Consider the following 14,176-nt stretch of genomic DNA (forward strand, 5'->3'; position numbering starts at 1 on the left):
AGTGACATCTTTCTTGCTATAATTCATACGAGCTGTACTCACTTAGCCACATATGTTTTGTGAATCACTTGATCAAATATGACTTTTCTGCTCACTGTAAAAAAAATTATTTGAAAAATCCTTAAATAAAATACTTTGAAACGTTAATACCCCGTTTGTCCCACTGCATAGTTACATTATGCAGCAGGAAAAGTAACAGTGCCACCCGCCGCAGAGCTGTGCTCTGGCCCTTTAATTGTGAGTGTTCTCGATAAACGCTCACAGTTAAAGTGTGTGACTGCGGTGCCCTGACTGGCAGAAAGAAGAGCCATTGGCTCCGTACTCTGCACTCTTGAGGCCAAAGGCAGCATTACTACCTCCAGCAACAAGAGGCCACTCTCTCCCCCAGCTCCCCGGTGCATGAGTGACAGGTAGGCAAAGCAGGGAGAGAAAGAGGAAGAAGATGCAGAGGCTTGCTGGCTCTGAAGCCAGGTGAGTATATGTGGGGTTTTTTTTTTGTGATTGGAGGAGGACTTAGGAGGGAGAGGCCTATGGGGGGATTCTTTATAAAGGGATATCTACATGACATGGATTGCCTAAAGAGGAGGGGGAGATTGTCGACAGGGAGCATCACTTACAGTGGAATTTTCTACGGGCGGGGGGGCATTGCCTATAGGGGGTTTTACTTATAGGGAGAATAATGCCTTGGGGGAGGGGGCTGAATAGAGTGCCTACAATAGGCATCACCTACAGGGGGAGGACATTGCCTTCAGGGGAATCACCTACATGGGGATTGCCTACAGGATGCGGGTACTACAGAGGAGGGGGAACTACCTATTTTAATGCACAGAAGCACCAACTAGTACATAGGGGCTCTATTTGGGGATACAAATAGGTCTAACTACTATATGGATGCACAGAGGGGTTATACTATCCAGGTGCATAAAGGAACCTACACTATATAGAGACACAAAGGAGACCTATACTGTACAAAGACACAGAATACACCTATAATATATGGGGTGGCCTGACTGCTATTTGGAGGCACATATTGGGCATAACTGCTTATATGGGGGGCACAGAGGGGGCACTGTTACTATATGAAGCAATGAATATAGGGACTTTGTATAGAGATGAGGCTAGGGGTGCTTGGGGTGTGGTTAGTGGGGTAGGGGCAGGGCTAGAGAGGTCGTGGTTAGGAGGGGGACCACAATTTCTGAACAGCCCAGGGTCCATGGTATCCTTAATCTGCCCCTGCTCCTAGCTATATGTATAGATCATTGGATGCCTCAACACTCAAAACTTTTAACATGTCTGTGTGACACCCAAAGATTAGGTAAGATGCACCAATGGGCTGGCAGTGTGTGAACAGGTAGGTTGAAATAGACAGTAAGTAGCGTAGTATGTAGGGTGACAGGGTGACAATTAGACAGCTATCTCTCCTGTAATAGAAAATAAAGTTAAGAGTAATCTGTACACTGTAACTCGATAGTTGTGGGTAGCTGGACATCAGTGGACGGTTGTGGTATAGCAAGCATGAGAATGTCAGTGGTGTCTCATGTGATTGACAGGTTTGCTTCCAATAATGTTTAGTAGTTGCAATTTATGCTGCGCTCTGATCTAAAGTTGTATGACCCCCTATGCCATTACATAGGAATTACTTCTTACTCAACTGCATGGAATAAATTTCCGATTTGGAAATTTTCTCCATATAACATACGATGTTTTGGTAAAACCTTTAGTGTCCATCTAGGTCCTTGGATCCAAAGACCTTTCTAGGGTGCCACTTTTGTAAAATAAATAAAATTATTTATTTTCTTGCAAAGAGTTCTGCAGCATTTAAAAGGATATCACTTACAAGTGCAAGGGAAGAGTAATGTTTGTCCCACATATCAGTAATATCTTGAGAGCCCCTTTATACTCGTATACTGCATATATAGATATAAATGTGGCTAGATGAGGTGGAAAGTGAGAGAGGCTGGAAATACGCTCAGAAAAAGTGATGTTGTCTTCAGTACTTTAGATATACGGTCCAGCCATCTGTGATTTGTTAATTAGAATGCAAAATATTATATGAAATGGCATTGAAGAAAAAGACTTCATTAATAATACCAAGATGTTACATGCAGCTTTTGCAGGAAATATGGGCATTCAAGCAAATGAAACCTATGTTAGCTAATTGCTAAATAGCTGGTACCAGAAAGATTGTTATGTTCGTATGTGTGTCTAACATGTGGAGTGTAATTCGCAGTACAGTCTGGTTAATTATAATTTTAAAGGGGTACTCCAGAGAATCAATTTTGTGTTTGTTAATACATTGCTTTAGTAAAAACTTTTATAATAATAAAATAATAAATAAAATAAATGGACACTTTTCTGTTTACCACTCAACTGCAAATGAGTAGTAGCAGTAAGGTGTGACACATGCCCCAATACTGCCACGAACATTCATGTCGGAAACTGCAGGGCTTAGACAGCCCGTCATAATCCCATGCAGCACAGTGCTATACTTAGCAGCCCCCTCATGTACTGTATTATTCTTATCTATCTTAATTGGGGCAGTTAGGGAAGAATGAGGTGTGTTATACCATGTTGCCAGAAGCTGTACAATGCCAGAAGCAGGGGAGCAGACATTGAATAAAGCCGCTTTCTAATACTTGCTGCATGGCGAGATAGTCTGCTATGTAAAACAATACTTTTCATTTGCTTTAGGCAGACAACTGGCTGTGGGAGGGTAGTAAAAAGGGTGGGAGGTTTTAATGAACAGCAGATGGAAAGCAATGCATCCTGGGAATTGTAGTACTGAATAACTGTTTAAAAAGCACAATGATTCTGTTTAAGAAGCAGATGATCTGACATAGAAAGCACAATGATCTGACAAAGAAAAACACCCAAAACAGACGGACAGTGCTACTGTATATGCTTCTGCAGTATTTTTATTATTACAGTTGAAATACCCCATTTAATCCATGCAGCGTGATTGACATATAGAAGTTTGCCGTGGACTTATTGCAGATTCCCATAAAAACTGGAACGAACAATTTAACATTTTTAACTATAGAAAACATGAGAAATTCACACTTACCTTGTAGTGCTTTGAAAGTAGTAAAAAATTTCCCAGCCAAGATTTTTAATTCATTATTAGCCAGTGAAATTGAGTAGATCTGATCAGTAACTGTATTTACAGCTAAATAAAGTCCAGTTGGGAAAGAGCTCAGAGCACATTCTGATAGATCTGCGGGAAGGAAAAATGATTACATTAGTAATGGAAGAAAAAAGGGCATATAAATCAAAATAATATTATTCCCCATTTATTACACTGCTAACTGCAAATGGTCTCCTTTTCCTAGTCGCATGTAATAATAGCAGTCTATGGCGTTTCTATTTATGCCATGTTTGCTCCCATATTATGCCAAGTTTGCTCCCATATTAACGAAATTGTTACACATGATAATGATAAGCTCCCCTTATGCTATTTTACATATTGTACACATAAATGTTGTGGGATTTTTTGTGGTTATAAACTGTAGATATTGATCCAGTATGGAAACATGTAGATATAAATTTACTAATAATTAAAAAAAAAATAAAGTTTAAACTTTTTTGGTGTCAGGAACATGCATATTCAGAGTTCTTCTATTTTGTTAACCCAGTTTTGGCACAGTACATTATTTGGCATGAGAAAAGAGCTGCAGCTGCTGCTACATAACAATGCAAGGTGAACACAATGAGGGGAATTTATTAAGACCGATGCCTCACACACCAGTCTTATGTAAAAGTCCCTTGATGAAAGTAGAGCCAGATCTATTATGAGGACAAGCATTTAAATGAGAAAACTTGCTTTAAAAAATCATTGGGTGCATGAGAGGAATAAAATTAGAGTTCACAAAGTAGCTTTCACATGAATCTGATGTATTGTTTTACTGGCAGAGACAAATGATGTCTGCAAGATTCGGTCCCACGGCTCTACCACTGCCTTTCAGAGTAACTTTTACTTAAAGGGAATGTATTATCAGGAAATGGCCTATTGCTTTAATCAAGTTTTAATGTTAAAGATATTTTTAAAGAAATGTTAGTGATTTTTAATATTTTTATTTTAAAACTAACCTGAAATTTCCATTCTTACCACTAACCCTAACCTTCTTGGAGCCATGTACTTTGTACTTTCTGCCTGAACTCAATGGCGTGTGACCGGCTCACCCAATCATCTATAGGCACTTTGCGATTCTATGTACAATGGCTGGATCATAGGCAAATAAAGCACTTGTTGCCTCTCATGTCCCCTTCAGTGCCCCTAGTCTGTACGCTCTCGCAAGCAGGTCTCTAACTCCCTTTGTATCTTTATTTATTTATTTTTATTAATTTATTGTAGAATGTAATATAAATATAACCTTTGTATGTGTATAAAAAAGCACAGAGGAATCTGTTGCTGCTATACAAATATTATTTATTATATTATTATTATTATTATGAAGAAGAAGAAGAAGAAGAAGAAGAAGAAGAAACTTTCTGTTCCTTCTGTAATGATAAAGAGGAGGCTTTTGGAAAGTGATCTGTACAGCATTACAGTAAAAGGTGATACCAGTGTATAGATAAACAGGTGATATTCACAGCTCAGTCTCTCCCTCCCTGTGGAATGATTTCTTGAAAGGTCACAGAGTATGTCTAGTAACACGTCCCATGCATGTTGTTTGCTGTAAAGCATCTCTCTAAATGCTGTTAAAAACATCTCAGGCAAGATGGCCGCCCAAATAATGTATAAAATGAAATAAAATAAATGACATTAAGAATATAGAAACAGGTTTGAAAAAAATGTGTTTCAGTATCTGGTTGTAATCAGAACCACACACACGCGCGCACACAAAACTAGGCGATACATTCCTTTTACATGGGCTGATTACAGAGATAAATAAGGAAATGTAGTAGAAAAAAAGAATCATGTGCATTAGCCTTAGGGTATTACTACACAAAGTGATTTTTCGATGATCAACTATTAACGATAAACGACCTCCAAAGAACGCTATGGCGAACCACCTGAAATCGTTCGCTCAATTACACGATGATCATTACTTATGATCGTTCTTGCGGTCGTCACCACTGTGAACGACTGAACGATGTCTTATTCCATGCGAACGATCAATGATAAAAATAGGTCAAAATTATATCAAACTAATAACGATTTCTCATTGCTCGTTCAATTGTTGTCTGCTATTAAGCAAAGATTATTGTTTAAATCTGAACGATCCAACAATAATTTTTTATATTCTATTTTATATTCTAGATAGGAGTGTCCCATAGAAAACACTGCTGTTTTTAAGCCAATTTTCACACACGTCGTCATGCAAATATCATCATCAAAAGACAGCCGTCAACAAAAAGGTCTGTTATTTTGCCTTGTTCACACATCATCTGTTTTGGGCAATTTATGGCCATCCTTTTGGCCATAAATGACGGCTATCGTTCTGAGACAAAAATACAACCATTAAAAGGGCACAAAAAGAGGATGTGTGAACATAGCCTAAGGACTATTTACTTTCAGGAACCAAAATTTCAGATTTCCATGTCACCATTTTGGGTCTTATAAATTTGTGCTTTTTGTTTAAATGCACTATATACGGTCTTATTTTTCTAAGTTATATATTTTACATTTTAGAGTACATAAATATTATTGTGTAATTCGTATTATTTAATTTGAGAGAACAATCACTACAAAAAACAGCAAAAACCTGATGCCCTTTAAATTCTAACGTCAATATGCAATGATTAAAGGGGTATTCCACTCAAATACAGCTTTGGTATGTTAGTGCCCATCAGACTAAAATTCCTTCCATACTTTTTATTATCAATTCATTCTCATTCCGCCCGTACTGAGCTGCTGCTTTTTGCTGAAAACACAAAAACCTGTGTGCGCCTTTCTGTCTCCCCCTCCTCCCCCCTCCTTTCGGAGACAGCTGATATAAACAAGTCCCTGACTGGCTTTATTAGCAACATTGTAGCTTCTTTGTAATGCTGGGAGGAGTAATTATAGTGAGTTCATCAGCAACTTAACCTCAGAATAACCCTCCCAGCATTACAAAAAGCTACAATGTTAAAGATCATCTGTCTCAGAGGGGAGGGGGAGGAGGTGGAGACAGAGTGAGCAGCTCACACACATTGTGTCATCAGCAGAAAGCAGCAATTGAGAACTAGGAGAAGGAAAATGAATAGATAATAAGTATGGAAGGAATTGTTAGTCTCACCATGGGAAGAAACATAAGTTATGTTTGAGTGTAATATCCCTTTAAGGTATCCCTTATGTGCTCTAAGAAAAGAAAACATAGCAAAAAGGAGTGTAATGTGCGCTGATCATTATGTGTAATTTGGAATTTTGTGGAATAGCCTCTTTAATAAAGCACTATGTCACTAGTATTGCTTAATAAAATACTGTAGCTGTATATCACAGATGAAAAGTCATAAAAATAGCATCTCTGATTACAGACACAGGCCTAGAACTTGCATGCAAAAAAGTAACAAATAAAAAAGTCCTTTGGAACATTAAGCAGTGAGCCGAATAATGCTAATAATGTTCAATGCTTAGTGTTCAAAATTCCGCCTACATTATAGCCAATTTAATTTAGATTAAAAAAGGAACATACTTCAAAAAGATGGAAACCACAAATTATCATCTTAATGTAGGAAAATGAAATTGAAGATCTCATTTAGGTATATGGTGCAGACTACATAATAAGACATAAAACCAGAAAATGAAACTCTAATCGAAAACACTATATCAATATAGATTAATGTCAAAGCACCTATCATGTTTTACTATAGATATATATTCTTTATGAAATTCGGATGATTATAATGCATAAATAAAATGGATTTTTAGATTTTTTTTCCATGTTAATCTGAAACAGGAAGATTTAGGTAAAAGTTTAAATAAATGTGGGAATTAGAAAAACTATTAATTAGAGAAAAAAAACATAGTGAGACTTTTCCATGCTGCAAATATGTAGACAAGACCCAGGAGGATTGCAGATAAGAAAAAGTTTCTACAACCATTTTCTCTCCATATTGTGTTCATTACATGTGACAAGGTTAATTTTTACACCTTTAGAGTAATCCTTACAAGATACAAAAAAATCAAATTAAACTGCTACAGGAGAACCGTCAAGATTTTTTTTTTATCTGAATCTGGATCAGAAGTTGACAAGAAATATAAGAGTTAGAGGCATTTCAAAGGGATATGTTAGATTAACCAAGAAATGTGGTTTACAAGTTGGATATGTGATAGAAGAGAAGCGCCCTCCATATCGAATCCAATAAAATAGAATAGAAAATCAACTTGCCAAAGCTGTAGTTTCGCAACAACTAGAGGGCCGGTTCCAAATCCCTAATCTAAAAGCATTGAATTTTGTATCAACAAATATGTTGAATTACTAACAGGTAAAAGACAATTGAATGGTGCTCAGGATATAGTGAGTAGTCACAACAATGGAGGAGTTCAATATACAAACTCCATCTTAGCTTAAAAATATATGGCATCTACAATACTGACAATTAGAACAAAAATGTATGGCATCTACAATACTGACGATTAGAAAAAAATATATATATATATTTCTATTACATAAAATTTTACCTTTTGTTAGGCTGGGTTGGCGCTGCGTTTTTGCAGTCCATTTTTTTCATCCATTTTATTTAAAAAAAAAAAAAAACTGCATCTGTTTTGATCTGTTTTCCCATTGACTTCTATTATAAGAAAAAAAATCGAATAATAAAAAAAAAAGATTAAAATTGATTAGCGGTGGCTGCTGAAGTTGGATAAAGCTCTAAGGTTTTCTGGAAAACATGGATACAGCCAATGACTATATCCATGTTTTCCACATAGCCTCAGGGCTTTATTCAACTTCAGCAGCCACCGCTAATCAAATGCCGAACGATCGGGTTCGGATGGACCCGAGCATGCTCGAGGTTCGCTCATCTCTATTTAAAATGTATCCTTTTTTTTTAGAATATACAAAAATGTGGTCAACTAAAAATACAGATGCATTTTGATCGTTTTTAATCCTGTTTTTAATAATTTTATAATAATTTAATATAAGTCAATTGAAAAAAACTATTAAAACTGATGCATACAAAAGCATCTGTTTTTTAATCCCTTTTTTAAATAAAATGGATAAAAAAACGGACTGCAAAAATGCAGCGTGAACCTAGAGTAATCTGTATTTTTTTTTTTTTAAATCTCTAATGGCTGGAGACAGCTGTTTTACAAAAGTTCTAAGGATTTTTATAATCCCACGAAAATCACCAAAGGTATTTACATAGCATATACTAGTTTACTGAATTTGCAATGTCCTGACCGGTTCCCCTTTCAAGACAAGTGAGAAAAAGACTTGGAGAAGGCTGTGTCCTCTGAACACAGGGACAACTTTATGCTGTGTCTAAGTGCGCTAATCACTTAAAAGCTTCTAGAAAGCTATTGTATAGGTGGTTTTTTACTCCGTGTAGGTTGTCACAGATCTATCCTTCCTCTTCCTGGAGGTGTGGCAAATCTGCTGGTACACTACTTCAAATTTGGTGGACTTGTGAGAAACTAACAGACTTATGGCAACAAGTATGTGGGAAATTGGATGCCATAGTTAAATATGCCATACCCTGGGGCCCAGAAGTTGCTCTTCTGACAGTTGGTCTTCACAATCTACCACTTTCCCATCTGACATTTTTCATGTCATTTTTCATGTACTTACAGGGACTCGCACTGCCATTGCACTACATTGGAAGTCCTTGGATTTACTGACTCTTTCAAATATTCTTGCCACAGTCCAACACAATAACATCATGGAGGACTTAGTAGCTAGGAGGCAGAGTAACTAATCAACCTTTAAAAAGAAATGTGAGGATTGACCTTTTAAACATTTTGCCCCACCATAATGGTATAGGAGTACATATATAATTATAATCTAGCGGTATTCATTACGATTATAGTTACAATTTGTAAGTGATTCTGAGCATATTGGATTGGATATTGTCCGGAGCATGTTATATCGTTCACTGTTTTATGGTTCTGTGTAATCATGGTTCCCTTCCTTTCCTTCCTACCCCCCTACCCGCCTTTTCTTCTCCGCTTACTATCCCCTGGCACACAACATTCTATTACTGTGTCTTTGACCTTTTGTACTACTATACTTGAGTGCCTTTGATTGTATGTTTTTTACATATGAAAAATTATTAAATAAAGTGTTATTAAAAAAAAAAAAAAAAAGCAAATTTCCCCATAGGAAATACTTGAAACGCAGACAATTCATTCCACAACCCAAAAATAAGGTAGGTAAGGTGTTCTGTAGCAATAAAGGCCACTACATCAGTAATTAAATGTTGCGCAGTTATCTCCTTCCCTCCACACTTCCCAGGTAGGTGCAAACCTACTGGTGCTGGTACTAGTGCCGGCATCGGTAAAGGGCCAGATTTCATCATCGTGATTTACTTGATATCAAGTATGCCATGTACACAGCCTTGGACTGGCCCAGAGGGGAATTCCCCGGTGGGCCCTACCCCTTGGTGGACCCCTGAGCAGCAGGTGGGCCTCCCTGTCTAGCAGCTCAAGGAAGACATATCCAGCACATGCCTTTTACCCAGTCACTCATTGCCTCAATGGAGTAACCTGGGGTTTCATCATATTATATAGAGGCAGGGAGTGACTAGGGTGACAGGCAGCAGCATGTAGCGTGCAGATTTCGCGCAGCCCCTCTCCTCTCCTCTTGGGACCCTCCACCACCTTTTCCTCTCAGGCTGCCCCCATTTGCTCTACATGCTGCTGCTAGCAGTTGGAACATGGAAGGAAAGGAGGGAGAGGGGCTGCAGCCTGCACAGTGGAGCTGCAAATCTGACAGCATATAAACTGTACCTGGTGCTTTCCTGAAAATCTGTGTGTGTGGACATGAAGTATGTATATTATGTGAGTCTGTGTGTATGGTGCATGTGTGTTTGTATTATATATGCATACAGTATATGTAATGTGCATTTGTTTAGATGTGCATATAGTGCGCGTACTATGTATGCATGTAGGTAATGTGCATTTCTTTATCTGTGTATGAGGTGTGTATGTATTGTGCATATTTGTATGTAATGTGTATGTACACATTATGTGCACGCACCTATAACTCCCCCTCCCAAACCTAAACCAGCAGGTGTCAATTAAGCAGGGAGGGAGGAGCGGGGAGACTTTCTAGCTTTTAGCTGTTAAAGGGGTTGTCCGGCGATAAAAAATTATTCACAGAATAACACACATTACAAAGTTATACAACTTTGTAATGTATGTTATGTCTGTGAATGGCCCCCTTCCCCGTGTTTCCCCCCACCCACGCTAGACCCGGAAGTGTGGTGCATTATACTCACCGCATCTCGTGTCGTCCACGGTCTCCGATCCTCAGCAGTGACGTCTTCTTCGGGAGACCGGCGGATCTTCCCGAGTGCCGGCTCAGCCAATCGCGGCTGAGCAGCTGATGACGTGGCCGCGTCATCAGCTGCTCAGCCGCGATTGGCTGAGCACAGTTATGCTCAGCCAATCGCGGCTGAGCTTCGGATGACGCTGCAGAGGGCGGCCGGCACTCGGGAAGATCCGCCGGCCTCCCGAAGAAGACGTCACTGCTGAGGATCGGAGACCGTAGTCGGCACGTGACAGGTAATGTATAGCGCACCACACTTCGGGTACACGGGTGGGGGTGGTGGGACACGGGGAAGGGGGCCATTCACAGACATAACATACATTACAAAGTTGTATAACTTTGTAATGTGTGTTATTCTGTGAATAATTTTTTATCGCCGGACAACCCCTTTAAGGAGCTTGGAGAAGCCTCTTTGCCTCTTTCTACCAGAGAATAAAAACATTTTCTATACTATAGAAGCACAGACAAATATTTTTAAGGTACAATGTGTCTTCTTGACCTTACAGCATCTAACAGTGTCAGCAGTTTACTTTAAAGGAAAAGTCTCCTGAAACTAACAAATGAAGGCAGGCAGGGGGGTGCGGGAAGATGATAAAGAAACTATACTCACCAGTCCCCGTGCCCCTGCACCGCTCTCTCGCACAGCAGCTAGAAGTCATTTTCAATCATTTCCGACTATGTTCTGTGTATGTCTTGGCCCTAGCTCCTTTAGCTGCAATGTCACATACTCAGCTGATGGATTGCCTACTTAGCCAGTCAATCACTGCAGTGGTGTCCATCCCCAGTCAGTGATAGGCTGAGCGGGCGATCCATCAGCCGACTATGTTATGTTGCAGCTGAAGGAGCTGCAGGAGGTCGGTGGCTATCAGTATCAGAATATTAAAGAAGAGCTTCGGGGGCACAGGGATGGGTAAGTATACTTTCTCTATTATGTTCCTGCACCCCCCCCCCCGCCTACCTGAGATTTGTTAGTTTCATGGGACTTCTCCTTTCAAGAAACTTAAAGGGGTTCTCCGGGCTATGTGTATTTTCCCTGTATGGCTGGGGAGGGGGTGGATATAAAGGCTGCCGGCCACTTACCTCCCCAGTTCAAGCACCGGGTCCCGGATTGCGCCGCCCCGTTCTCCCGTCCTGCAGCCACTTCCTGGTCTGAGCATTCAGGGGTCATAGCAGAGTCCTGCCTCGGCCGCTGAATCGTTGAGCGGCCTTGCGACATCAAGTCACAGCTCAGACCAGGAAGCGGCTGCAGGACGGGAGAATGGGGCGGCGCGATCCAGGACCCAGCGCTGGAACCAGGGAGGTAATGACCGGCGGCCTCTATATTCACCCCCTTCCCGGCCATACAGCAAAAACACACATAGCCCGGAGAACCCCTGTAAGTGGCACTTTATGCTGTTTACATAGAGTGACTGACAAGTTACTAACAGTGAGCTAGCATCTGTGGTCACATACACAGCTCTGCGTAGAGTTACTATAGTAATGTAAAAGGTTTGGTGCTTGTTAAATCTGTAAGTAGAGTGGGCCCCAAGAATTAAATTCCCAGGTGGGTCAAAGGTACCCCAGTCTGACACTTGCTGGGCCGGTGCTCCCCCTAAAATCCCACTAAAAAATGTATTTCAAATCAACTGGTGCCAGAAAATTATATAGACTTGTAATTTATTTCTATTTAAAACCCTAAAGTCGCCCAGTACTTATCAGCTGCTGTATGTCCTGCAGGCAGTGGTGTATTCTTTCTAGTCTGACACAGTGCTCTATGCTGCCACCTCTGTCCATGTCAGGAACTTACTCTGGAAAGTTCTTGACATGGACAGAGGTGGCAGCAAAGATTAGACTGGAAAGAATACACCACTGCCTGCAGGACATGCAGCAGCTGATAAGTACTGAAAGACTGGAGATTTTTTTTTGATAGAAGTAAATTACAAATTATTGAAACTTTTTTTTGCTGGAGTACCCCTTTAATACTGTGAACTATTTTACTTTTAGGCTACAAACCCACTTGGCGGGTCTGCAGCGAGTCCCCTTGCTGCGTATTTGCAGCGAGACTCGCTGTAGATCCCGGCCCTATACTTTTAATGGCAGACAAACACGCAGCAGGGATGTACATCCCTGCTGCGAGTTTGTCTGCAGCCCACGCCATTAACCCCGTCGGAGCTGATACTTCACCTGATCCCGGCTCCGGCGGTTCCCGATGTCTTCAGCAAGCCGGAGCGGGGACTAGGTGAAGTATATGCTCCAGCCAACCGCCCGCAGCCCCGGCCGCCCGATCGCCCCCCCCCCCCCCCCGCAGCACCGATTGCACGCCCCCCCCCAATCGCCCCCCCGCAGCACCGATCGCACGCCCCCCCGCAGCACCGATCGCTTGCACGCCCCCCGCAGCCCCGGCCGCTCGATCGCCCCCCGGCAGCACCGATCGCCCCCCTGCAGCCCCGGCCGCTCGATCGCCCCCCCGGCAGCGAACGATCGGTGCTGCGGGGGGGCGATTGGGGGGGGCGATTGGGGGGGCGTGCAATCGGTGCTGCGGGGGGACGATCGGGCGGCCGGGGCTGCGGGCGGCTGGCTGGAGCATATACTTCACCTGGTCCCCGCTTCGGCTTGCTTAAGACATCGGGAACCACCGGAGTCGGGATCAGGTGAAGTATCAGCTCCGGCGGGGTTAATGGGGTGGGCTGCAGACAAACTCGCAGCAGGGATGTACATCCCTGCTGCGTGTTTGTCTGCCATTAAAAGTATAGGGCCGGGATCTGCAGCGAGTCTCGCTGCAAATACGCAGCAAGGGGACTCGCTGCAGATCCGGCAAGTGGGTTTGTAGCCTTAACCCCTTAAGGTCAAAGCCTATTTTCGTTTTTGCGCTTTTGCTTATTCCATTTTAAGTTTAAAAGTCCATAGATACGTCATGGGTCGCTAAGGGGTTAAACAACCCCTTTTGTAAAGTCAGTGCAGTTTCTCCAGTGATCAACTAATTGGGTGATCACCGATTTCCTATGAAGGCCTGGGAAATGTAGTGTTACATGCCACCCATACTGCTTGTCTTTACTTTCCAGGTAGGGATACCCTCCTTCATGTTAACAAATACGCTGTATATAACCATATACTGGTGGATTCTAAACTGAGTGACAGGAAATGCTGGGAATTGTAGTGTATAGATTTGTCTGTGAACCACAAGTGTCCCTCCAAAAAGTTGGGAGGCATGAAGGAAGGACTGACTGCAATTATGGGGAAGCTTGATGTCCTGTGTTTTCAGTCATCACCATCATCATCATCATAAGCTTTACAGCAATGGAGCACCTTTATCAACCTGCCAGAGACAAAACACAGTCTGATTCGCCCATAGCAACCAATCACAGCTCACCTTTCATATCTTAACAAGCTCTTATAAAATTAAAGCTGAGCTTTGATTGGTTGCTATGGGCAAGTTAGACTGTTTAAGTTGCACATGGCAACCAATCACAGTCCAGCTTTTATTTTACCAGAGTAATTTGAGAATTGAAAGCTTCTCTGTGATTGGTTGCTATGGGCCAAATCAAACCATATAATTTAGTGTTCTTAGTGTGGCCTAACTATAGGCTGTTTGCTTGGTCACAAGTGTGTTTAGTGACCTCTGCAGTAAAGCGCATCGCCAGTAATTAATGGGTTAACACTTCAGATATGTTTACCTACAATTACCATGGTAACCATGCTCTGTGATGACAAGCGCTTATGTCATAAAGAAGGTTCCATAAAGCAATGCACCGCACCCTGATCAGTGCCATCTTGGATGCACCAGAGGA

General features: G+C 41.4%; 1 protein-coding gene across 2 annotated transcripts in view; it reads right to left on the minus strand.

The window, feature by feature from the left end:
- LRRC20 (leucine rich repeat containing 20) overlaps positions 1-14,176 on the minus strand; it is a 394,968-nt gene that overhangs the window by 288,918 nt on the left and 91,874 nt on the right. For both annotated transcript variants that reach the window (XM_069980552.1, XM_069980550.1), the window contains exon 3: positions 3,065-3,214. In XM_069980552.1, coding sequence (XP_069836653.1) covers positions 3,065-3,214 — 150 coding nt within the window. The remainder of the gene's footprint in view (positions 1-3,064; positions 3,215-14,176) is intronic.

Source organism: Dendropsophus ebraccatus, chromosome 8 (genome assembly GCF_027789765.1).
Source record: "Dendropsophus ebraccatus isolate aDenEbr1 chromosome 8, aDenEbr1.pat, whole genome shotgun sequence".
Classification (NCBI taxonomy): Eukaryota; Metazoa; Chordata; class Amphibia; order Anura; family Hylidae; genus Dendropsophus; species Dendropsophus ebraccatus.